Here is a 26,560-nt window from a genome sequence, read left to right as displayed (position 1 = left end):
TCAAACTCCATCATCATCATCATCATCATCATCATCCAACACTTGTTAAATTATAGTAACCTTATTTCTATCTAATTTCGATATTAACTCGTGCGCACACGTCTAAGCCAATCAACGCCGCCACTCACATGGTCGCCCAATCCACAATCACTTCCTGGTTATATACGCCCGTCGGTGCATCAGCAGTACGGCCATGCGGACTTACCAGCAGTTAGGAATACAGTGGATTTACTCTGCGTCTTTGTTTTGGATTGAAGACCAAACTGCGTCAAATGCTTTGGGGATATTATGACATGAGTTTGAGTCTTGGATGTTTTGCCTATTTGAAGGGAGTTTTTTTAATTTCTTCCACACGACTGAGCACTCGTTTGCGAACATGGAATTGTTTGCTATAAGCGGCGGAGTTTCATGTTCTGGCAGAGCGAAGGTAAGATATCAGTAACAGTTTGGAAAGTAAAGGTTTGAAGCTACTGTCATAAATCTCTAAAGTGTGCTGAACAGTGGTCACGTTTTGACCTGACTACGCGTTGCGGAATATGTATTTTCTTATTGGTCATGAACACTATATATGCTTGAAGCCAGTAGGTGCACGTTTTATTGATCGACGTAATTTCGCCATCAATGAGAGCGCAGTTGTTTCGGCAATTTCTTCAACTATTGGTTCATTCCACTAACTCCTACTATTTTGTGATCCAATCTGCACAATAGTGATCTAGAGACCTTCGTATACTGGCGAGGGCATCTATGGATGAGCTGTAGTATATGGTCTAGATTGACATGTTTGTTAACCTATCGAAACTGTACCAAGTATGTCGCACTTGCTTGTAATTGGGGCACAATTACGAGTGGGCGTGTCTTTCTAAGAGGGCCGGTGGAGTTTTTATAACGATTTGAAAATGGCGGCGAATGGTTCACCACTTTAACTTTATCGTAAATTCACATAGAGGAGCTGCCCAAACAACATATCTCCCTCAGTACTGAAAACTAGATAAAGAAAGGATACTGGGAATGCACGTGTTATTAATAGAAGAACATTTGGAGTATTTTACGGTGGGAGTTCTGATGCTAAGTTAGCGAAGTTCGTTAGAAATAATAACAGCCATTCAATTTATCGTAGAACTTATACGCTCAGAATTGGAGCTAGTGCTAACAAGCTTGTTCCGTTAATGTAGTTTCCTGTTTTAACTTGGCTGGCTAGCTACACGTTTTATACAGTCACCAAATTGACGTGTTTAACTTAACATCTGTACAAGACATTTTCTACGGACAAGATTCCGACGCAGTAGCTGTAGAAGTAAAACGATATCGCGAAAGCTAGTTATGAGTGCTAGCTAGCGAGTTGCTAGCCGCTCTACCAACCGCTCGGCGTTCTGTGTTGACGACGTCGCGCGAGCTAAGCCTTTCTGGACGGCGAAGACGGTTTGTTTTGATCGCGCGATGCTCCACTTTAATGGAGGGTAGTTAGCTAGCATAGCTAGCTTGGTAAGCTAGCTGTCTTATGGGGTCCGTGTAGTTCCTTGTGGAAACGATTGTGACTGCAAAAATCTTTTGTTACTATGGCAAATTGCGTGTAATCTCTATTAGCTAGCTATCGAGCTAGAAGGTATCTAGGTTGTCTATAAACTAAGGAAAGTTAAATAAAGCTATTAAACACTAACAAGCTGACAAACGTACGTTACGTTGCTGACACTGGAAAACTATTTACTCAGCCGAGTGGTGGCTAGCTAAGTATCCAGTTTAGCCGTAGCTAGCTAGCTATTTATTTTAAGTTGGTGGATGCGTTCCTGTCTTTGGCCGTGTTCAGACACAAAGTATTTAGCTAGCTAACCAAGATAGCTAGTTAACTAGCTAACCTAGCTAGCGTTAGCTAAAATTTAGCCCCTATTCAACTTTCCTCAGTGTTGACAAGTGTAGACGCGAGTTGGTGTTTTATCTGTGGGAATTATTATTCTTGTCTTTGGACATGGAAGATTCAAAACCACGATACAGCAAACGACTGGTAGGTAGCTTTAATATGTCTGAAAATACATATCCAGTTATCCGAATCGTTTTGCCAGCTGTTGCTGTTACAAATAAAGCTAGCTAGCTTCATCGCTTCTTGTTAGATTTTGTTTGCCATGAGTTCATTGGTTTAATTAATCGCCATAGTAGTTTGCCTTAAATGTTCCCCATTTGTTTCCTTAACCTACTGTTTCAGTAATTGTTGTTTAGCATTGTCAGTTAGGCTTTAATCCACATTTCAATAACAGGAAATACGTGTGACCTTAAATAATCTTAAAAGCCATCTGGCTACAGTTTCTTGTTCAGAATTAATCACATCTCATCTTTTACTTTTTAAACTGTCCAGCTTATTAACAGCCATTATATATCCAGCCATTAACACTACTGGTATTGGACTTCAGTGTTTAACAGACTAAAAGAAGTGCACCACATAATGTTAGAACTTGAAGTGTACTGTATTCTTGTGCAGTCTTGTATAGTCAAACTGGACCCAGCTGTTATACTTTAAAAGGTGCCATTACAAAATTTACAGTGGTGGTGTTTGTACTGTAAGTTTGGTCTGTAAATGTTCATAGCCCAGTGCATCAGTATACCACAGATTTGTCAAGCATCCCCAAGACAGGATCTTTCCCTCTGTGCACAAACTGAAGTTTTGGACCTGCTTACACTTTATGAATTCATGTAAAAAAACAAAAAAAACCCCAAAACAAAACTACTGTCTTTTGTGTATGTCTATTATTTCTGTTTGTAAGTAAATGCATGACCAAAGGTTCGCTACCTTTATGCTTTCACTGGCCTATTAAACAACTGTTCAGATCACTTTGGTTCCATTAATGATGAAACTCTGCTAATATACCCTTTTAGATGGGGTTCTTACCAACATATGTTCTTTCATTCGTGTTTTTAAATGAATTGGCATCCAACATGTTGCAGTCCACTCTGTCAAATACTTTGTATCCTCACTGCACTGTATATTTTGTATTAATTGTTAAAGAAAAAAAACATGACTATTTTAGATTTGTCATTGCCTTTTTAACCTAATATAAAAAATTGCAATGTGATGTGGGGGAATAATGACTGCAAATGAATGCAAGCAAGTTAGGTGATGTGGAGATGGAAGGTGGTACAGGCTGTGAGCAGTTCTGTCTATTTTTGAAGAGAGATGGGGAGTAGAGTAAGGGCGATTTGATTGGCTGAGCTGACCATGTGAGCAGGGATGCAGAAACGGAGGGGGTTGGGGAGTGGGAGGGAGGGGACACTGCAGAGGCAAAAGGATAACAAGAGGAGGACAGACTGCAGGTCTCTCCACAGAAAGCGAGGAAAAAAACACAGGGATGGAGACCAGAGGGGAAGCATTGACCTTTTTAGATGGAGGCATATTGAAGAGGCGAGGGAGGAAGAGGAAGATTAAGAAGGGGGATGAAGATGTGACACTGAAGGTGCGAGGTGTGTAGTGTTTCATTGCCCTCCACAAGGGCTACATCCAGGCGCACTGCAGTCTCAGGCCTGAGAGATATTAGAAAGGGCAGTAAAAGAAAGGGGGGCAGATGGCTTAGATGGGCTCGTTTGCCAAGCTTGTCCTGCAGTGCTCCAGTTTTATTTATTTCTTTTTTGTTCTTTGTTTTTCTGTGGTGGTGGCATTTTCTTTTTTTCTTCTAGTTTTGATTTTTGCATTTTCTGTATGTGATTGACTTCATGTAGTCAGGGTGTCTTTCTTTACATTACATTTGCATAATAAAGCCATTATTGTCCTGTCGAATGATAAGGTGGTATTTGATGTATAGTTACCTTTTTGTTTTGTTTTTTTTTCCTTAAGTAAGAACAGTGTGTTCCTGGACCTCCCATTAGGTCTGTCCACTCTGATCATGATCACTGAACTGTGCAATGTGAATAGCTTTGGTAGAGGAAGGACAGAATTTACTTATTTTTTTATAGTTTGTAGAAGTGCTGTGATGGATGGTAAGGTCTGCGGGCCTATTCACATGGCACAGGATGGCAAGACTGCAGTATTTTGCAAAATATTGTCTGCCTTCTTAAAGAATAGCTAAGCATAGCTGTGGTTATATCTTTGGAACTGTGCCAGTGGTTCTCATAAGTGTCAGACAAAGGATGATTTGGTTAAGTGCTTGGGCAAAGATGATTTACTTGCCACCTGGACAGTGAGGTGGAGTTGAGATATTGATACGTTTTGATTGACTTACTGACGGAGTCATCCGGCAAATGTTACTGATTTGGTGAAGAATGCATAGCCATCTTTTTGGGGGGGGGCTTGTTATAGAAGGCTTCTAGAAAAGGACTTAATTTGCTTAGTTCATTATATATAAATGGTTATGTATGTACTTTTATAAGAGATTAACAGTGGACCTTGTAATTATTCCAACAAAACCTTTCAACATCAGCATAGCTGCCATTGGTGTTTTTGGATTAGCAGTCATAAAAAGATGTCTGAGGATGTTGCAGAGTCATGCCCAGATTCTTTTATTGATCTCCCCCCCCCCCCCCTTGCCTCTGTGTTTGAGACTGTGACGACAGTGATAAAATAGGCTTGTGATTGGCCAGTAGTGGACCATCACCATAGAGACACTTTAGATCTGAAGGCATGGTGGGGATCCTTATTGTTCATTCGGGGGGGGAAGAGACACAGATCAATCATCTGTTACAGTAATTGCCAAAATAGTCATGGATATTGAAAGATGTATTATTTCCTATACTGAGGACATTGTAGTCCTTTTGATGTTTTTCAGACAATTCCTGGACCAGTATGTACATTCACCACATCCTTCTGTAGTTAATACAGTTTGCTGTTTAACATAAAAATAACAAGCATTTTAACTGACTGTAGAAAAGAGATTTATTTACCTTATTAAAACACTATTGTTTTCCCTTAAAAATAGAAGAGGCACGAACAGGCTGACTAGGCCGAAAGTGACCAAAAATGAGTGGTTGAGGTCAATGGGATTTTTGCTATGAATGAAGCAGCAGTATGCTTACCATGGTATCCACTGTTGCAATGATGTATTAGAATGTTTGTTTGTATATTTGTTTAACTTCTCATTCTTTCTCGCTCATTGAAAGCTCTTATTTTTATTTCAGTTCAGTGATGCCAAAAGAAGTATGAATTCAAAGATTGCTGTAGTTCAGAATAACTCTAAAATGCAGAGCAATTCCCCTTCTCTTTTTTACATTTATTTTGTAGTCAGTAGAGTCAGACAAATACAGATTTAGGCTAGCATTTCCTCAATCCCCACTATCAACTCCAGCCTCACAGTGGCCTTGTAGTGTTGCGATGAAAATGGTACAAGTTGCCTGCTTTTCTGCTGTCTAGAGTTTTTAGGGGAAACATGGGAAAACCAATGTATAAATACACATTTTTCTTTGCTTTTAATCAAATTGTAACTTCACAATAGGTCATGGTTCTTGGGTTGTGTTCACTGTATGATTTGATACTGAATGACTTCAGTGGAGATGAATGTTAATATGTTTTTCATTTTTCTTGTCTCCTCTTCCCAGCGGTCGGGCACACGCCGCCGTTATCATGATGATGGGATCTCTGATGATGAGATTGAGGGGAAAAGGACCTTTGACCTGGAAGAGAAACTACACAGTGACCGCTTCAGCTCTGACAGGGTCAAACGCATGGAGGGAAAAGGTATGTCTATACTTGACAGTACCACACCAAAAGCCAATAAATTTCTCAAGTAGATAAGAAAAGCAAGGATGTGTAAAGAGTGCAGGTATTCACTGTTGAGAGTTGGTTTCTGTTGTTGTAGCAGGCTCTGAATCATGTCATTTGGGTTGACTACTAGGCAAAAAGACTAATCTAATTTAATTTAGACCATTTTTGTACAAAACTTTAAAGTACCAGTAATTAATTGATTACCATAAAATTACTTAATTTTTGCAGTGTGCTTATTCATCCTTAAATGCATAACAATTAATAGCCTTCCATAGTGTCTTTGTAAGCTGCTGGTTGGACAATATCTTTAAGAGGCATTTTAATATAAACAATTGGTTGTTTTTCTTGGTGCACTGTTGTATATTATGACTCAGTGGTGTGTGTGTGTGTGTGTGTGGGGGGGGTGTTTTATGTCTATAGTGTGTTACTTGGTATACAGTGTATTTGCATTGTGTTTTGAGTATAGATTTCACGTTTGAGTATATCCAGAGAGGTGGACTGAGGGACCCAATTATCTTTGAGAGACCAGATGGGCTTGGACTCAAGTAATGTATCCTGTCACATATTCATAATAGAATTCTTACCCTCTGATTTCACTGTAGTAAATTGCTAAACGCATTTCTTCCTTTTGTTTAGTTGCTCAGTCTCCCAGCACAGATTTACATCTAGTATAAGTTACCAGAACCTGCTCCCTATGGGGGGAAAAAAAGAATGAATTAATCAGACTCTCTCTGCATCTGTTCATGACCCACTTTTTTCAAAATGTTTAATTTTGCATTATTTCTAATTTTCTTGTCTTTCTTTAGGATGCCAGATCCAGACTTCAGTGTGAATGATGTGAAGATATTTGTTGGTAAGGATTTAGCCTCCTGTCACATGGCTTTGTCTCCTGTCCTCCATCTCTGCTTTTTTTTCCCCTGCTCTGTTCTGTTGTCTTGAAGTAGAAAGTCATGTTTGAGAAGCAACAGTTCAAGATGTTATATATTGAGAAAGAATGGACACTATTGGAGAGCCAGACATGTTGTTTAGACACTCCAGGAGGTCATTGTTGTGGTCAATTTGAGTGAAGAATTTCTTTTAATGCTAATATGAGAAAGCAGAACCCTCTCCCTCTGTATGGCAGGCAGTCGGCGGGTGATAGATGTGATGGACGTAGCCACTCAGAAGGGCATTGAGATGTCAATGGCTCAGTGGAGACGATACTATGAGACTCCACCATCCCAGAGAGAGAAACTGTACAATGTCATCAGCCTGGAGTTTAGCCACACCAAATTAGAAAATTTAGTAAACAGACCAGCCACGGTTAGTACCTCCACTCATTAACACAGAACTCAGTCTGCTGGTTTGTACATTCATGTCCAACTGCAAACTTGATTTATATGTATGTAATAAATTACATTTATATTATTTTGTCCTGATTTAGTACTGATCATTGCTGTCTTTCAGGTGGACATGATTGATTGGGTGGACAATATGTGGCCACGACACTTAAAGGAAAGGCAAAGGGACTCCACTAACTCAATCATAGATATGCAGTACCCTAAAGTACAAAAGTAAGCTTGCATTGCATCTGGTTAGTCTCTGGGTGCCTTACTGACTTTTTTTTTTTTTTTTTACTGGGGAAATACCATAAATGTATATTAAAATAAAAAAGTAATTTTGCTTTTCCCTGCTCTTTGTTCATGTTGCCTCTACACTTATTTGTATTTATTTTTTTTACTTGTTACATTGTCAAGGTACTGTCTGATGAGCGTGCAGGGCTGTTATACAGATTTCCACATAGACTTTGGAGGCACGTCTGTGTGGTACCACATACTTAGAGGAGGCAAAGTAAGCAAGCATTCAATTTTATTATTTTAAATCAGGTTTATGTTTATGGAGATGACACTTTTACTAATAAGACTTTGCTGAGTGTCTAAAAAAAGGTATTAAAATATCTGTGAGAGCTATTGCAACTGAGTGAGCCAATGTGCCAATGGCTGATTTTCTGTGCCACAGGTATTCTGGTTAATCCCTCCCACACCACAGAACCTGGAGCTCTATGAGAACTGGGTGTTGTCTGGGAAACAAGGAGACCTCTTCCTTGGCGACAAAGTCACAGATTGCCAGAGAATTGAACTTAAGCAGGGCTACACATTCATTATCCCATCAGGTGAGGGGATGGATGTGCACTCAAGACAGTCCTGAATATTAATAAGGTTACACAGATCCATATCTAGAATTAGAAATGTCAGTTTAATATTAGTGTTTTCTACAGACTGGCAATATTTGTGTATGTGTGATCATGCAGGTTGGATTCATGCAGTGTATACGCCTGTGGACACTCTTGTTTTTGGTGGAAACTTCCTACATAGCTTTAACATCCCTATGCAGCTCAATATCAACAGCATTGAGGACAGGACACGGGTGAGGGTCAGGGAGATTTGTATCATCTTTAAAAAAAACAAAACAAAAAACGATTGAAAATTTCTCAATGATTTTTGTTTGATTAACAACAGTATCACATTTTTTAATATTGTCACACATTTCCTACTGCAGTTCTGTTTTATTTCAGTTATAAAAATAGTTGTACTATTGAACTTGTTAAAGAAATTAAAATTAGAATTCTTTTATTTCAAATTGATATAGTTCTCACAGTGCCCTGTCTTCACTTTTCCCTCCCACCTCCTCAGGTGCCAGCTAAGTTCCGTTACCCCTTTTACTACGAGATGTGTTGGTATGTGCTGGAGCGCTATCTCTACAGTCTGACCAACACGTCCTACCTCATCCCTGAATTTCAGAAACACTCTTTGGGCATCGGTTGGTATTTCAGCAAGAACATTTCCCTAAAATTGCATGTCTGGCTATGGGTGAATGAAATGTAGTTCAGATTAATTAGCATGATATAAATGCTGATATGTAGCAGGTATATATGAGGTATAGTTTTAATCCATATTTTCCACAAAGAATGTCTAGAATGATGTGAAACTTTCTTACAGGCCTCAAACGAGACCTCTCCAGTTGCGAGACACTCAATGGACATGCAAAGGAAGAGGATGAAGATGATGCCTCCTCTCTTCCGAGTCGGCCTGGAGTCAAAGTTCACCTGACACCTTTTGAGCTGGAGGGGTTGTGGAATTTGCTGGGGAGGCTAGAGGCTCTCCCGTCCCACAAGAAGTGTGTTCCTGCAGGGATACACAATGCCCCGGCTCTGCTACATGACATACGTGTGAGTTTCAGTAGAAGCATTCTGGCATAGTTTAAATCTCTTGATGCAGATCGTCATTACTATGTGTGCATGTTTGAAACTGCTTCCTATAGTGTACCATCATGTTGTTGGAATTTCTTTCAGTGAATCAGAAAAGGGTTTTTTTTGGTTAATCTTTGCTCAGAAAAAAAATTATATATATTAAAGATCAACTGCAGTTTAAAAACATCAGATTTGATTTTCCTGGAGCCTTTCATTATGTATGAGGTATGGCAGTCTGTGAGTGGGTGTAAATAAAAGGCATGTATTCATGTTTTGCTTACTCTTCTTTTGTCCTTATGTAATGGTGAATGTGTTTTTCAGGCATTACTTAAAGAACATGCTAATGATATCCCCAAACTCTCATATACTGGAAGACCTGTTGTTAAATGGCCTAAGAGGGTAAGAGAATTGTTACCCTTCTAAACTATGAACTAATAAAGCATCTTTCTCCCTGTAAAAAGAGGTCATGTTGATTTACAGTACCCCAATGTTAATTGTCTTTTTCTGTTCCTTTGTTTTTCTTGCCCTTGCAACCCCCACAATCTGGTTCCTCTGCCCATGCAGCCGTCCTGGTACCAGCCTCCGCCTCCCCCTGCTCCAGTAGGGCGTCCCAAACTGGCCACCACGCCCATCATCCCACGGCCGATAAAGCCAGCCTCCTCCATGTCGGTGCTTCGGCGCCGGCGCGTACGTTGTAAGCGATGCGAGGCATGTCTGCGCACCGAATGTGGTGACTGCAACTTTTGCAGAGACATGAAGAAGTTTGGTGGCCCCGGCAAGCTGAAGCAGACCTGCGTCCTCCGCCAATGTCTAGCTGTGAGGGAGCTGTTTTCTTATCTGCCATTATTATTGTATGAGGGGAGAATGGAAATGTGTCTCTGCTTTTGTCAGTTGCTGCAGCATATGGCTAAATGAGGAGCTCAACAAGTGGGGGGGGTTAGAACCTTCATGGCTATCTATGCATGTGCAGCAGTGCTTTGTGTAAACATAATGTACTCTAAAGAACTCCCCCCCCCCCCCCCATGTCAGAAAATGCAAACATGGTCCTCAATATTGGTGAACTGAATGTAAGCAGTGCAATAGAGATTTGAATGAAGGAGGAGAATGGGTTTTTTTTTTCTTCTTTTCTTTACATATCGCAGTGTAAGGAGATGGAGAGAAACTAATTAAACAGCTTACCACCACCATTAAACTTTAAGCAAAAGCCATCAGACATGTTGTAATTTCTGTTCTCCTGCAGCCTGGTCTGCCTCTCTCAGCGGTGTGTGAGATTTGTGAGGAAGGGAACCAGGAGACAGGAGAAGAGCTCATGGAGTGCTCCAACTGTGCTCAGATTGCTCACCCAGGCTGCCTAAAGGTGCGTGCATCCGTTATGTGATTTATTAAAAATAAATAAATTTATTTTTTTCCCTTCTTCCCACTTAATTTTATTGGACTTGTATTTATTTGCATTGCACTTATTTATACTAGGTACCTGGAGAGGGTGTAATAAACAAAGATCTGCCAAGTTGCTGGGAGTGCCCCAAATGTGTTATGGGCAAAGATACAGACTCTGAGGTAACCCGTTAATACACAAACGTGTACACACACACACAATGCACACCATGACCTGAGGTAAAGAATAGGCCCTTGAGTTCATGTGTGTACACACATTCCATCAGGTACGAGCAGTGTCTGCTCTGAGCTTGATGACATGTTTTATATAGATAACTTATACTGTCATCTTTTATACAAACAAATGCCCTTGAGATAGTAACAGTGACTGTGTCTGTCCCTCTGACAGACACACACACACACACACACACCACATGCTGGTTAACAGTAATACTTCTTCCCGTTTGTGTCAGTCGTCGGGCAGTGGTGATGACATCATGGCTCAGGAGGGGTCGGGGGGGCTAAGGGGCGAGGGCGGGGCGTGGCACGGGGTCGGGCGGCCCCCTTCCTCTCTCTCCCACGGGTCGCTACGGAAACGGGTGCTGGCCCCAGAGCAGCGGCTCAGGAAGAGGGTGAGAGGCTCCGCCTTCCTCACGCCACTGCTGCCGCACGCACGCCCGCTCTCCCTTTCTCGTTCCTTCTTTCTCTTGCTTTTATTTCTTCTCGAGTCCTTACTTTGTTGCTTCCACTCTCTCTCTCTCTCTCTCTCTCTCTCTCTCTCTCTCTCTCTCTCTCTCTCACCCTCCCTCCCTCCCTCCCTCCCTGCCCTGTTTCATCGTCATCCCGTGCCCCATCGCTGCTCGGACTGACTGGTGGGGGGAGAGGGCATTAAAATCAGCTATCTGTCTATAGCATGTTTTGATTTCTCACTTACTGAGAATGACTTAACTACAGAGGTAACTGAAAGGGTCTGTATTAAACAGGGTTCTGTGGTTTTGTTACAGATGAAATTGGAAGGAGGCAAAATGCATGTAAGTATGGTAATTAAGGAATAAATAAATTTGCCTCGAACTTCAACTTGTTTTCTGAATTTTTACCCTTTTTTTGGATTCTGAAAATTATTGTAAAAAGTAGGGTAGGTTAGAGTTACACTTGGTGATTTAGCGTTTTAAAAGCCTAGAAAGCTTCAAGATTGACTTCAGATTTAGTTTTTCTAATCTTCAGCAGTGTCTGTTTTTTCTGTGTAAAAAAAACCAAACATTTGAGATGTGATTTGACTTTAGAATAATTACTACTTACTTTCAGATATTTCCAATTATCATAGTGTGCATAAATCTTCTCATAGTTGACAATCGGGTCATGGAGGAGACGTGTCCATATGATGGCTGAATTGTTTCATTTGTCTTTAGAAACGCAAGTCTTCTTCACTGGATCCTCGTGTAGCTAAAATCTACAGGAGACATGGAATGGAGCGGGGAGATGATTCAGGCAGTGAGGATGAGGATGGAGATGGAAGGAGAAAGATATCGCTCCACTCGAGGGGTGGGGCATCCACTCGCCGTAGTTATGGTAGGCGGGGTGTATGGAGAGGCTCCTCCCGCAGAGGGGGCAGTGGCATGGCCACTAATTCGGCCTCCCTGAAAATAAGGCGAGGACTTGGTGTGAGGGGTGAGCGCGGGGGGCGTGTTCGTTTACGAGGAGGGTCCAGAATGCAGCGGAGGCGTTATGAAACGGAGGACGACGATGATGATGACGATGATGAGGAAGATGATGAGGAAGAAGAGGATGAAAGTGATGATGATGGGCACATTAGCCGGTCGGGAAAGGAGCACCGCTCCCGTCGTCGACGGCGCAGAGGTGAAGAGGATGACGACGATGATGAGGATGAGGATGATGATGATGATGATGATGAAGAGGAGGAGGAGGATAGTGAGGAACGGGACTTTGATGGTGAAGATGAAGAGATGGAGGACCTGGACGATGGAGGAGAAGAGGACGAAGAAGAGGGTGAGAACCACTCTGACTCGGAACCTGACCCTCCTGTATTGCTAGTCTCTGACTTGAACGATGACCTGTTAAATGGGTCATACCTGACAGTCACACTGCAGCGCCCCCCCAAGGCCAAACGTGACCCTGGCTCTATTGTACCCAAACTTGAGGCTGCCATGTCTCCTCGTACTCCTGGCACTGCTGACTTTGTCCAGCGCAAATCCCTCCACAAGTATCGCCACAAAAATGGCAGCAGTTCCCTCAATGCCGGCAATGGCCTCTCCCAGCCCAAAGGTGCCCTGGCGCCCAGCCGGTACACACGCCACAGGGGCTCCAACTATGACAGCCGAGAGAGGGATACTGCCTCGCCTTCTTCCACATCCTCTCGCTCTTCTATCTCCCCTCCTCCTCCCCCACCTGCCGCCACCAGCACCTCTCCCCCCTCCCTCCTCTCTCATCCCTCCTTCCGGGATGTGGGGAATGAGCCAGGCTGTGAGAAGGAAGTGTGGGTGTCTGTGTTCCGCTACTTGAGCCGGACAGAACTGGCTGTGTGCATGAGGGTTTGCAAGGCCTGGTATAAATGGTGAGTAGATGTATAAGGTGTCTCCATGTCTTTATTTATTTATTTATTCATTCATTCATTCTTGGCCTCATTCTGTTGCTCTCTTGTTCTGACACAATCATTCTGCTTCTTTCCCTGTAGGAGTTTTGATAAGCGTTTGTGGGCTCATATGGACCTTAGTCGGTGCCGCTCCCTCAGTGCCCAGGCTCTGTCGGCCATCATCAAGCGACAGCCCGTCACACTTGACCTCTCATGGACGCCTGTGTCCAAGAAACAGATCACCTGGCTCATCCACCACCTACCAGGTGTCTACAGTACACTGAAGCTCCTCAACCACATGTCACTTAGTACCTGGTCGCTTTCTGAACACTCCACCATTTTGTATGGAATACATTTTTCCCCCCCCATTTTGCCTTTTGTGTTTAAACCAGTATATTTGACTTGAATGGTATTCATGTAACTGATAAGTTTCTCCATCTTAGGTCTGAAAGATCTGGTCATGTCAGGTTGTTCATCGTCATGTCTGTCAGGCTTGAGTTCTCAGAGTAGCCCCTGTCTGCGCACTCTGGACCTGTGCTGGGCTGAGGGCATCAAAGACTCTCATCTCAGAGACCTTGTCACTCCACCAGGTCATACACACACCTTATGTTTTAGTAGGCATGCTAAATTGGCACAAGCACTCATCTCTTATAAGCATTAAAATTAACATGCAGAAGGGGAAAAAGTACTTTGTTTTGGGACATTTTTGTTTAATGTCTCTGTCTTGGACTCTTCAGGTAGTGAAAACCGCAGCAGGCTGAGAGGCTTACTGTCACTGCGGTTATCAGGTCTGGAAGTGAGCGACTCCACTCTGAGACTCATAATCAGACACATGCCATTGCTGAGGAGGTTGGACCTATCTCACTGCCGTGACCTCTCGGATCAGTCAGTCAGCATACTCACAGCCAGTGGCTGCAACATGCGCAACACCCTCCGAGAGATCAGCCTCGCAGGTACCCCAACACTCAGCTTTGTCCACAGGACTTAATGCCCCAGGAACTTGTATGAAAAGAGGACTTGGCTTTTTTTTTTTTTTTTGCTTTTTTTTTTCTCCCCCATGAATTCTGTGGTAAAGGTTCTAACGTTGCTTTCCAATGTCTTTTCCATCCATCTAGGCTGTAATAAGGTTACAGATGCCTGTCTCTCCTACATGAAGCGCCTGTCTGCTCTCACTCTACTGGACTTGCGGGGCTGTAAGGGTGTGACACGACTTGGTTGCGAGAACTTCATTTCTGACCTCTCCTACTGTACCTTCTTCTGCTTGATGGAAGACAAACTTATTCAGAGAATATCTTAACACCCACACACAGATATACAAATGTGCTCTCACACAGCTGTGCTCTACGGGCTCCATCACAGTGCTCCGACAAGACTCGAGCTCCCTCACACAGTCCAGTGGGGAGGGTTGACGGATGGACAGAGGCCGCGCCCCGGAAAGAGGATGAAAACACAGAGTCTGATGGAGAGTGTGATGTCCTTTTTTGCAGTACGATTAGCGGGAGACCAGGCATTAGGCTTATTCAAAGTGACTTCTAAAGAAGATGGCAAGGTTCATGCACTTGAATCTGAAATAAAATGTAGTGAATCCAAACTAACTAGGATTCCATGGATGAACAGGAGCAGCCTGACAGTAGAGGGTAGTAAGAAGAGGTTCTAAAATGGTGCCACAAACCACGCTGTATCGGATAAACCTCGTTATGAATGTTGTAAACCAGCATTAACGTGGGGTTGGGTGGGGTGGGAAGAAACCAAGCATGGTGCAATGTGTGATGTTTAGCCTACAAAAATCTGTAGTGCAGAGGAGAAAATGGCAAGCACTTGCCAATGGAAAATACACTCATCTTCGATTACTTTAGCCTACTACTTCAAATGGCCTCGCATATGAAAATACACGTCCCCCCCCCCTTTTTTTTTTTCTCCCCTCATTCTTTTCTGTCCTGGACATGTTCTGATTTCATGCCTTTTGAAGCTCTGAGGTTTTGGCTTCCTCTTTCTGCTTGTATGTTTTCACCAACTTGCTCTACTACACAGAGTGTCGTCAGGGTCTACCTAGCACAAATGCCTTTTTTTTTTGCTGTTTGCGTTCTCATGTATCTTCTGTGCTTGTTTGTTTCCTCCTGTGCAAAGCATTTTCCTCCCTTTAGATCTGCTGGATTGTTCATAGTGTACATCTTTTTTCTTTCTTTCTTTCCCCCCCCTTTTTTTTCTTTCAAAAGCAGTGTCTTAACGCAGCTTGTAGCAATATTTTATTTTATTTTTTATTATTTTTTTTTTTTGCAAGAAAAGTGAAAATAAACACCACACTTCATTCAAGATTTGTGGCCAAGTATAAGTACTTGTTTCTTTTGAGTTATTTATGGCAGTTTCATTTTCAGTGTGTAAACATCTTACAACTGAAGATGTAGATGCATTTTCCTTTCTTTTTCTACTGGAAGAGAGTAACATTGTTCCAAAAGGTGAAAGAAATGCATTTTAATGGTATGTCTCACTTACTGATGGGGTGTGTATGTGTATAACTTGTCTAAGCATGGCAACAAAATGCTTTGGGCAAAGTGAATTCTGTTGTGCTTTTTTTTTTTTTTCCCTCTCCTTTATATATAAAGAAGTTGAACACTGACAATGTGCTAAAGGTAACTTAGAATGAGGAACATACTCAAATGTTTCAAATGAAGGTCCCTATATGGAACCATCAATTCCATCACGGACACACTTTTTATATTAACATCTACCTTACATCCGCATCCTTGTTTTCTTCCCGTATAGCCTTCTCTCTTATGTATGTTTTTGTATGTAAACTGGAATTCTGCAACCTTCCTGTGTTTAGAAACTCACTGTTTTTTCACAATCTTTAAGACCAGTCACAATTGACATAACGGCAAGTAAATCATTTTTTGACAATCAATTGAAGTTAGCTCATTTTAAAAACGTTAAGTCTTATGTGAGAAGGGTCTGGACACGGATCTCAGCCGTGAGGTTTTACTGTGGAACCTACCCGAGTGAGGGGCTGTGGTGCTGTTCTCGGCATCTATTGGTCTGGGGCGGAAGTACAAGTGGGAATTCAGCTAATATGCGCTATAATTTATGCACGGCGAGTTTCATTCTCTTGTATGGATTAGTTTGCGAAACGTATCCAAGCTTGTACCACAGTCTATAATGAGTTTTCCATCCACCACGTTTTTGTGAATTTTGAAAATGCACAAAAAACCTGAATGGAAAAAGTAGCCCAAAAGACACCTAAACATCGCAAAAAAATATCTTTCAAAATAGGACGGGATGGAGAAGTCAGAATCTTGCTAAAGCCAAAATATGATATTGCTGTGCTATTACTCCCACTCTATAAGAATGCATAAAATGCCTGGACATATTTTTACTGTCAAATTATAAATATGGAAAATATGAAAGCAACGAGGAAAAACGTTAAAATATTTTAGAGCAGGCCGACCCGTTGGCTCCCAAGGTTTTCAGTAGTTTGGAGCATTTAGTTTTACCGCATGTTGACAATTGTTATAAAACACATTTATTAAAGCAGTTTAATGACCAAAACATGGATGATATTTTTAAGGAAATATGACGGGTAGAGCGTTGCAGTTCCCAGGGCTAGGCGGTTTTGAACCTACGATTGCAATACCTTCCGCACACCATGAGAGGTCGCTGTTCGGCGTTGGCTGTCAACGCTCCAGTATGCCCTGCAGTAGCAGGAAGAAGCTCCCCAAAGCTTCGTCTGCTGAACACTACATTTTCTGGACTCGTAAATGACTCGTAAATAAGTGGAAAGAAAATGCATGGTGGAGGAAAGGGACGAGCAAGGTACTGCATAGCTTTTCTCATTCAGACAAGCGTTTTCAAATGAATAAAAAAGCAGATTTGGCATGTTTTACAAAATTTCACTCAGGAAAGGGAACACAGAAATGCACAGGACACTGGAAATCACAGGACCAGAACAAAACCTGTGCTAGTGAGTGGAACTACACAGAATTATTGCAGGCCTCTTATGCTTAACATCAAGGCCACTGCAAATTTAAACATTTCCTGAGAAAAAACCTTATTTGGTTATAACTATTGCTATAAGCATGTACCATACAAATAATACATTAGACATTAAGTCTAAACTTTAAAACAAACCATATATATTCAAAAAAAAATTAAATTTCAGTCCAATATTAGTTTGAAACTAAGTGTAATTAACTTGTCAGTTTATGTCCGATGCATGTTTGATGTAAATGAGAAAGGGTTCAGTCTGTGTCCTGTTCCCCTGTAGAACTTGTTCTGAAATTCCACCCTGGACACAGAAGAAATTGTCCAAAAAAAAGCCATTTAATTAACAAGTGTAATGACTATCAAATTTTAACTGTTCACATATACTTTGTATATGGAAATATACACGAATCGAGACAGTGTTTGTCAATATGCACCCCTACACTAGTCTACCCGTACTGGCCTGCAGTGCATGCAGCCAGACTGGGGCCAAAGCTAATCTAATCTTCTATACTCTAAAGGTGCTCATATTTCTAACAGCCTACTGATAGGAACTGATATGTACTTCTGATTGCAAAATAATGTATGTAAGTGCCAGGTCTACTTGTTACCATGTCATGCCTTTAAAGCCTTCTGTATGAGCACCTAGTTTGGAGATGTTCTCTGAGAGTGAGTGCTTGTGGGGAAGTGTGGTGTTCTCACCAGTGCAGACGCAGGGCATGCAGGAAAGCAGACAACCCTTCCATGACAAGCAGGATAGATACAGTAAGCATGGCAAAGAAAGAGAAGATGACTGCCAGGAAGACAGATCCCACGTAGCCTTGCCATGCAAGAGAGATCCTCATTACCATTACCCACAGCACCTCCGAAAGCTCTGAAAAGTGTACACATGGAATTAACTGTATGTGCTGCTGTGGAACTGCTAACTCTGAAACTCGAAACTGTCCTCCCCACTTCATTCCAGAGCAAGATGAAAGGACCACACAGAATATTTGCTTGTGTGTGGACGGTGTCCCATACTCATGTGGTCACAGTGGTGTGTTGGCCCATGTGTGTGTGAACGGGATGGGTGTGAATTCTGTAGTTATGTGAGTTACTCACGCGAATGGGCAAGACTAAGGGCCCACAGCCGTAGGTAGGAAGCAGTGTTGGAGATACAGCCCAGGCAGTACTCTATAGTATGAATGGCCTGATGCATAAAGGCCTCAGCAATGGAAAACTCCTGAGGTACAGAGAAACTAAAGTAAATATACAGTAAATATCTCCCATTGATTGAACAATGGCGCTGGCGATGTTCTTCCTGTGCCAAAGCCACAGAGCCAAACACCAGTGATGTAAATGCAAATCTAAGCATGTGTATACTGTTCACAGAGGTCTACAGCAAATTTATTTGCTCTTACCGCAACCCTGCTCCTTCTATGTTTGAGGTAAAGGTGAAGTGGCTTTCCAAGTAACAGAACAGGAATGGCACAAAAAGCTAAAACCATAAGCATCGTCTGTACCACCATCTGTGCAAAACAAACAAACAAATAAATAAATAAATTATTTTAGTGAGGATGTGACTGAGATCATTCCCTCTAGCATGGAGTACTGAACAACCATTATAGCTCATTGTGAATAATCCCACATCTCTTTGGCTGGTAATGTCTTTGTAATGTCTATACTGATAGAGCAAAACATGAGGGTAATACAATAAAGTCACCAGCCGCAGGATTTTGTGCAGGCAGTGCTGAGTGCAGCTGGCTGTGGCCCAGCCCTTTAGTTTCTGCAATTATCTGGGAAGTGGCTTCCCCTTAAAGCCTTGAAACCTAAGTCGGTGAAGGATGGTAGTCCTAATGCACTCTGAATGGCTGTGGGGAACTTTGCAGAAACAATGTTGTGAACCAAGACCTATTATTAACTGTCTGTAAATGTTGCTGGTTCTTCATGAAATAACAAAATAATTTGGTCAGTAGGCACGGTAAGACATTTTAACAGAATCTGGTCATAATCGTATTTTGTTTACATGCATGGGGAAAAAAAATCACAACCTAGACATGAATTTAAAAGAGAATTAGAATATAACAGGATGATGGGTGGAGCTATCCCTCACCTGTCCTGTGTAGAGGGGCGGGTTGTCTGGACTCTGAGTGAACAGGAACATGTCTATGAAGTGGATAAGTACGCTTGGAGCACGGTTTGAGTTGTGTGGCCCAAAAGTGACCCACTTAAACACGACCATACAGACTAGGTACCCAAACAGGCAGAGCATAAACACCAGCTCAGGAATCAACACCAGGTACACACTGCTCATGTCCCCAAAGTGCCTACAGAGAAGGAGGATCAAAGCAAAAAGGGAATAAAGGTCAGAGGTGAAATATACATAAGAATGATTGAGAGCAAATGAAAGGCAAAGCAGATGAGTGATTACGGTGTAGGGCTGCCTTCAGGAGTTAGAAATACCAGCAAGTATTAAGAGTAAGAAATGAGGAATATCCCAATATCACTCACATGTAGTTGAAAAGTGACAGGCAGACTCCAAAAGTCATGTGTATCACCCCTATGATAACAGACATCTTCATCTTATACGAGTTGAGGAAGGTCAGGTGATTATAAGACAGCCGCCATATCTTTGGAAGAGTGGTTCACAGCAAGTTAGCAACATAGTACTGACAATATGCTTATTTCAAAATTGTTAGTACAGTGGTATCAAAGGGCTAGACAGGATTGTGTGTTACCGGGTCAATTCCAAAAGGGTAAGGCCCCTGGAACACTCCAGTAATGTTTGGATCCAGAGTGAGGTACTGGTTTTCCCTAAGGGTGTCATCACTGAAAGAAATGCATTAGTTTTTAAATCTGGCTAAACTGTGGACACCACAACAAAGAACTTTTGTTAGTTGCTATGGACAAGAGCACCTGCTAAATGCTGTCCCCTTAGCAGGGGACAAAACTGCACATTTTATACTCCAGAAAGATGGATTATACTCACAAGGGTCTTAAAATTATCTTTAGCAAATAAGTGTGGCTCTGCTACATGGAAACTTAATATGTGTGCATATATAGATGTGTATAGATAAAATTACCACCTCCAATTCATAGACTTGACATGCCAGCCGGAAGGGAATGGACTGAGGCCTTTGCTGAAGCACTCGTTATAAATAGCACCGGTGTAGATGGAGAACAGTCCCATTAGCAGAATTAGATAACGCCCGCCAAAGACTGTCTGCCACATCTGAGACAAGGGCATGTAGAAAGATGGTTCAGAAGAACATTAAGTAGCCTTTCATTCTTAATTTCAAAATGCCGAAAAGGATCTGATGTTGGACGCTGCCCAAACTGAGTGCCATAAGTAATTTGTGGGAACATGCCTCGCTGGTGCTGCTTGTCATTTTGGGGTCTCTCTCTTGCCGTACCATCCAGAGAGCTGCCAGTGTCATGAGCAAACCATGGCCAACATCCCCAAACATCACCGCAAACAGGAAAGGAAATGTGATGATGGTATACACAGCTGAGGGGAAATTAAGATTATTAACATAATATATTAAGCGTTGATATCCTTATCTCCAAAACAGAGTAAGCAGAACTGGTATAGAACTAGCTGAACAGTATGACATGTGTTTACATGCTTGACAGACTTGTTTTACAGAACAAGCCAGTGGTTTACATGTGTAACGTACGTGTGTGGTTGCATGGGCGTGATACCTGGGTTGACCTCTCGATAGCTCGCCACCCCATACGCCTCCACAATACTCTGAAAGCCAGAGGTGAAGGCATTGGTATTGAAGAGGGTCGGGGGGGAGCTGGGGGCAGGTAGGCGGTTGTAGAACGACTCCACACTGCTCCCGCTCTTCCTCTGCACATCACAGGAGGATCAAGAAAAGCACAAGTACAATTTAAATTATTACTTTTTGAATTTTGTGTTATGTCTTTACAGAATATCTGAAAGATTCATTAAACATTATAGACTGTGGACCTGTTACAGCTATTTTGACATAAAGCAATGCTTCCTTTTGAGCCTGAACCTGGCACTGGTGTCATCTGACCCATTCTATTTTGCCTAGGCCAGAAATGTTCAAATCCATCCTGAGTGGCTGCAGTACTGAGAGCAGTTTAGTCTACAGCCCACCACTACTCAAACCCCTGAGCCAGCGCATGAAGGCTCAAGCTGTGGTGGGCAGTGGCGGAAAAAAACACATTTCTGTGGGCCTCCATGTCTGGAGCTGGACACCTTTGGCCTATACACCTATACATTTTATATGGACCACAAGCCACAAACAAGCGTGTGTCATTCTGGAGCCCTTGGTGAGCGCTCCCTGTGCCCTCTCCCTTACCGTGCCCTCTACCAGGGCGCTCTGCAGCAGAAGCAGCCTTTTCACGGGGCACCAGGCCTCAGCGATCAGGCACTTGTCTGTTACAGAGGGGCTGCACAGGTTCAGGATGGCCTGCACTGCCTTGCACTTCTGCACGCGCACCCTCCACTGCGGCAGTGTGCTCACACAGCGGGCCAGCAGCTGCTGCATGTAGCACTCTGTCTGCGAGAGCACCTGCGCACAAACAAATGGAGAGAGACACACGCAGAGACACATGGATAGAATGAACAAGTCAGCACCGAAAGAGTTAAGAGTCACTTGCTTTACCTATACTTTTGGGTAACAGATTAATGGTGCAAGATAGATAAATGTTGGAAGATATTAGAACACATTAGTACAAGTCCTGGCATAAAGTCAAGTTATTATATCACGTTTACTGCCTATAAAGACTTTCTATCGTTAACTATTGTCTTACTGTTCTGATGTCAATGATTCTATCCTGCAGCCCCCGTAGTATCTCGTCTCTCTCCTCTGAACACTCTGGGTAAGCAAAGGTGTGTGTGTGGAAACTGTGAAGAGTAGCAACAGAGAAGCAGTTCAAAATGAGTACATGCAGCAGAGACTAGGAAGCATGACAGCAGTAAACGAACTGGCTGATTGGGTAAATAGGATACATAATGATATATGAAGAGAGGAATTTTATACTACCAATCACAGATCTTCTTTACTTTCTGACCAATCTGCTTTCCCCAGAAGGATATAAGAAACACTCTCCACTGCACCATCTCCCTCTGTGTTTGGAAAGAATGTTATGTCCATGAACTGTAAATCACTATCAGGACATGAGGCTGTTGTCTTGTGTTCGCTCTTCCTGTCTTACAGTGTCTTCTTCCTCAAGCTTCTCATTCATCTCCCAGAAGTCTACGATGATGAAGCCACGACAGGCTCGCCAGAGCAGCCGCTCGAAGGCAGCCGCCTTCCACGGATGGATCACACCAGCAATAAAACTGGAACAGAGAAGAGCTTTCACAACTATGTCAGCAACTCATCTCCAGACAGATATGAACTGCACTCATATTTTATACATAAGGTATAATTAGTTCAGCTCACCTCAGTCTGACGTCATGTCTGTCATCTAACAGAGTTGTGGTTTCCAAAGTAGGCAGTGAGACCTAAAAAAAAAAAAAAGAAAAATACTATATGTGTGAATTGAGTGGCTGTATAGTAACTGTAGAATTGATGCACTGATGCAAAAGGAGCCCATACCTGTGAGGCTGAGATTTGGTGGGTCTGGGCAAGAACACCTCTATACTGGCTAAGCCGGGACAGCTGGTTCTGTAGACTGTCTCTGTTCCTTGATACCTAGAGCTCAACCAGAGCACTGCAGTAAATTCCTCTGAGAAAAAGGGAGACCTCCAACCCCAGTCCAGTAAAATTCAGACACTCGCCGTTGTTGCTATGACTCGCCGTTGTTGCTATGATTGTTTCTGTTTCTCTCTCTCTCTCTCTCACCTCTCTGAGTTCTCTGGCCAGTCTCTCGCTCTCCTCCTCAATTGTGAGAAGCTCTCTGGGTTGAGGAGCTGGGGGTAGTGGGCTGGGAAGGGGAAGAGGTCCAGACAGTGGAGGAGAGAGACAGCGAATGATCTCCTGCTCCAGGAATGCTGAGCAAAGGAGGAATACACGAGGAGAAAGAGAGGAGGAAGGAAAAAAGGTCAAATGAAGGTCAACCATAAATATATACATTGAACTCTGATGTATTTTGACTGGTACTGTAATGGCGCTGCTTCTGTGACAACAAGTTCTGAGCAAGATCGTATTATAAAAACTCACAAAAGGTCTTCTCCATTTCTTCACATCTTCTCACCTCTGAGACAAACTTTCTCTGAAAGGCATTCACTTTGGGGTTCAACTGAGGAAGTGGGTCACAGAGAAGGAGGAAAAGATGAGTATGACATGCAGGGAGAAAGAAAAGTGCAGACCATTTATTATTATAGAAGACAACATCAAGGAAATATAATCTAACTGCTGTCTGTTGTTAATAACTCAATATATATTTTGCTCAGTGTTACTAAACTTACGTCTCTGAATTCAACAAATCCTAGTTCTCCCAGTTCGCTAACACAATTGTAGGCAGATCCTGATTGTAGAAAGAGTTGGACCAGACAGACCTCTTCACTTCGGAATAATGACCCCATGCTAATCTGAAAATGTCCAGTTATAAGTAAATCTGTATTACCAACAGTAAATCTGCATTACCAACAGGTGTATAAAAACAATAAGATGAGCAAAAACAAGTATAAAAGTAATTCTTTGCTCATTTTTGTTTTGAACTGTCAATACCAACACATAATGCAGCCATATAGCACTTTATGTATCTGAATTGCCACTAACAACACTGAAGGTAATTAGTTACTCTAGTTGACACATTGCTTTCCTGTAAATGAAAAAAGTTAGAAATCACACAGATTAATCTTCTCTGGCTTATATGGCCACGGGTTTAGCTGGGCATCCTCTGAATTTAGGCAGGAATCAGATAAAAAGCTGTTGCAAAGAACAGGACTTTTTGAAAGAGGTTGGAAACACCCTAACCCTTACGACAAGGTCAGCAATGTGAACGGGACAGAGCCCAAATAAGAGTCACCTCAGACTGCTGCAGTTTGCCCTCTAGCAGGATTAGTCATAGCAACAACGAACATACCCTGTAAGATTTCTTTCTGGATCAGTTTGACAGTTTAAAAGAGTGTCTTGAATAAAGTGTTAACCTAATGGTGTAACTCGAGGCCAGAAATTCTCCAGTAGCTCTTACAAAATACAACGTATTGATTTTCAAAAACTGCACAGGCCTGTTACCTAAAATTCATTTATTAAGGTGATATTTGTTAGCAAACAACTTAGCCCACTTCTTAACAACGTCTGTAGTTAGAGACAATGATCTAAATTAATGATTGAATCTCACTGCATAACGATGTTAATTTTAATTCCCTTGTGCTGTCTAACTTGTACACAAGCTACCTAAAAGCTAGCTTGGTTAGCAAGTAGTAAACCAAATCTGTTTGACAATAGCAAGTTGGCTGAACCAGCTAACCTGGTTAACCTAGCAAGCTAACTGTATAAACCTGAGTGGGCCTTACTTTTTGTCAGCTAAGCTATTTAGACGTCAACGTTTTAATGTAAGCTAGCTAACCTGGTGGGTAGGATGCGGTAGCCAAGCATACCGTTACAACGACCCGATAAGTAACGGTTGTAACCGAGTTACGAGTGGCTGTTCCAGCAGCAACAAAACATCAACAAAACAAACAGCAGCGCAGCATCTCGATGATGTCGCAAGCACAGGACCACCGTCTTTTTGATGTATTATTATTATTGTTATTGTTATTATTATTATTATTATTGTGGTTACAGGCACGTCTATGTAGAAGGTAAACTATGATCTAATTCACCAGCAAGCTAAGTACTTCAGAAATTTCTAAATGTGAAAATTAAACTTACACTACCGCAAGTCCTTCGGTGGTAATCTGTTATAAAAATCGTTCCAGTCAGAAGGTTACTTCCGCTTGGATATAGTGAAGGCAGCCAAGTGTTGTGAATACAAAACCTCACGTTTTCCCCTGTCCGCGATCTAAACCACCGCCTAGGCTGCTTATAACCATAAGTGCAATGCCAGCACTGTTAAACCATCATTCTGCGTTACGTTACTCTCATCAAGCATTTTGTCATTTGCCAGCCACGAAACCCTGCGCACCAAATGGTTACCAAGTTTCCTCTCCATACTGACGCAGTGATGCACCGGCGTAATCTTATTTTGAAAAACTGATGACTAACACCGCGATTTCATTTACTGAGATATTTTACTGTAATACAGTTGTACCGTCAGAGACTTCCAAACAGTGGACATGCTTTAGATAGCTTATGTTATCTAAAGCATGTCCGCTGCTTTAGATAGCATCACAACAATTTTGAAAAAGGCATTAAAACTAAACAATGTCAAGAGAGCTATAATTAAAAATAAATAAATATAAAACAAATTGTTAAAATATAAGGTATCTGAAATGCTTCTTCAGTTTCTAATGCATCAGAAACTCAAGTACAATATTAAACAATAATCTCTCCATCTTTTACTGATACTCAGGTCTTGTGAGACAGACGGGAGCGATGTGTAAGGGATGGGATCCAAGTGGTTAAGGTACTGGACTTGTAATCAAAAGGTTTCCTGTTCAAGCCCCTCCACTGCCACATTAACAATGTTGGGCCCCTGAGCAAGACTTTTAACTGTCAATTGCTCAAGTTGTAAAAGTGTTAGTTAAATGCCATAAATGTAAATCAATGATACATGCAGTGATGCGTATTGTTAGTGCATTGGGATGTAATATACTGTATGATGACAGAGGTGAATTCCTTGGTCTGTCCTTTCATGTGCTATTATTATAATTTTCTTAATATGCAGCCAAGTAAGCGATAAGTTTAAACTCTATATCAACCTGTTAACACTGTTAAAACATTAATATGTATTCGCAAAACTAAATTAGGAAATTAAGAATCAATTAACCCCTGTGGCTATTTCAGCCACAATTCATAATGCTGGACCGGAATCAAGAAACACAGTAGATACTGTAACCTGAAAGATCATAGCCATTTGGGAAAGGGTATAGATTAGGAAACTCGTTATCACTAAACATCTTATAATCAGGGGGAGTTGAAGGGTCAACTTTAATAAAATATTTGCCTACCACCCTTTGTTGCTTAATGGACTACTGCGAGGAAACAGGTCATTAAACCAATCAGGACATCATAACCACAGATAGAAACACAGGACCAGGCATACGGAGCGCAGTACCATAACCACAACTATTGCATCTAGATAGAGTGGTCCTTCCCATTTCCGGAGCCAACCTTTTACACAACCAAGTGTATCCCATTCAGCAGGGGGTGGTTCAGAGATAATAAATGCTAAATCTCACCTATATTGCTCAATGTCATCATAATGGTATAGGATATAAATGCAGAATGAGGTGTTAAGTGCTGTGCACACCCCTGCTTCCTTTGCTAACAGGAGATCTGTAGTTATTTCTAGGATTATCTGGCCAGCATCAGATGAACTACAGTAAGGCTTGCAAATCTGCAAGGACATATTATTTTTCTCAGTTCATTTCTCAAGCCCAGGACAGCTTCCATGTGTACCTTTGTTTCAATTTGTTCCTGATTCCACCCACTATCACTGCAGAGGGTTCTGTGGAGGGTTTTCTACTGCGGTGTATGCTATAGTTCCTAGATATATAGGTAGATATATAGGTAGATAGAAGGTAGATAGAAGGTAGATCTATAGGTAGATAGAAGGTAGATAGATAGGTAGAGATATAGGTAGATAGAAGGTAGATATATAGGTAGATATATAGGTAGATAGAAGGTAGATATATAGGTAGATAGAA

At 41.9% G+C, this 26,560-nt stretch overlaps 2 protein-coding genes across 14 annotated transcripts; one reads left to right on the top strand and one right to left on the bottom strand.

Moving 5' to 3' along the window:
• The first annotated feature begins 178 nt into the window (after window positions 1–178).
• kdm2aa (lysine (K)-specific demethylase 2Aa) lies at window positions 179–15,202 on the top strand. Of its 10 annotated transcripts, none has more exons than XM_035531543.2 (22): window positions 179–427; window positions 5,512–5,650; window positions 6,144–6,222; window positions 6,484–6,530; window positions 6,801–6,979; window positions 7,124–7,230; window positions 7,414–7,507; window positions 7,676–7,829; window positions 7,968–8,083; window positions 8,350–8,476; window positions 8,656–8,885; window positions 9,228–9,305; window positions 9,471–9,722; window positions 10,147–10,263; window positions 10,377–10,463; window positions 10,754–10,912; window positions 11,285–11,311; window positions 11,690–12,852; window positions 12,973–13,136; window positions 13,314–13,460; window positions 13,608–13,823; window positions 13,986–15,202. In XM_035531543.2, the coding sequence occupies exons 1-22, from the start codon at window positions 311–313 to the stop codon at window positions 14,165–14,167; spliced, it is 3,981 nt and encodes a 1,326-aa protein (XP_035387436.2). In that variant the 5' UTR covers window positions 179–310; the 3' UTR covers window positions 14,168–15,202. The 10 variants fall into 10 exon arrangements, 9 of the variants coding, with proteins under 9 accessions (XP_035387436.2, XP_081580288.1, XP_081580291.1 ...); XM_081724162.1 differs by having other exon boundaries at window positions 7,968–8,089; XM_081724164.1 differs by lacking the exon at window positions 179–427 and adding an exon at window positions 882–1,999 and having other exon boundaries at window positions 7,968–8,089.
• Window positions 15,203–16,364: 1,162 nt separating this feature from the next.
• tcirg1a (T cell immune regulator 1, ATPase H+ transporting V0 subunit a3a) lies at window positions 16,365–24,901 on the bottom strand. Of its 4 annotated transcripts, none has more exons than XM_027000462.3 (20): window positions 24,624–24,901; window positions 23,213–23,335; window positions 22,965–23,043; window positions 22,647–22,795; window positions 22,401–22,496; window positions 22,245–22,306; window positions 22,015–22,141; window positions 21,843–21,925; window positions 21,610–21,703; window positions 21,156–21,368; window positions 20,527–20,677; window positions 20,193–20,332; window positions 19,911–20,056; window positions 19,563–19,653; window positions 19,336–19,454; window positions 18,938–19,151; window positions 18,246–18,353; window positions 17,947–18,067; window positions 17,548–17,719; window positions 16,365–17,149 (listed from the first exon to the last, which is right to left on the bottom strand). In XM_027000462.3, the coding sequence occupies exons 2-20, from the start codon at window positions 23,327–23,329 to the stop codon at window positions 17,065–17,067; spliced, it is 2,367 nt and encodes a 788-aa protein (XP_026856263.2). In that variant the 5' UTR covers window positions 23,330–23,335; window positions 24,624–24,901; the 3' UTR covers window positions 16,365–17,064. The 4 variants fall into 4 exon arrangements, with proteins under 4 accessions (XP_026856263.2, XP_026856265.2, XP_026856264.2 ...); XM_027000464.3 differs by having other exon boundaries at window positions 24,629–24,901; XM_027000463.3 differs by lacking the exon at window positions 24,624–24,901 and adding an exon at window positions 24,319–24,617.
• Between the last annotated feature and the right edge of the window lie 1,659 nt (window positions 24,902–26,560).

Source organism: Electrophorus electricus, chromosome 12, assembly GCF_041902795.1.
Source record: "Electrophorus electricus isolate QZ-2024a chromosome 12, ASM4190279v1, whole genome shotgun sequence".
Lineage (NCBI taxonomy): Eukaryota > Metazoa > Chordata > Actinopteri > Gymnotiformes > Gymnotidae > Electrophorus > Electrophorus electricus.
This window is presented reverse-complemented; position numbering and strand designations above follow the sequence as displayed.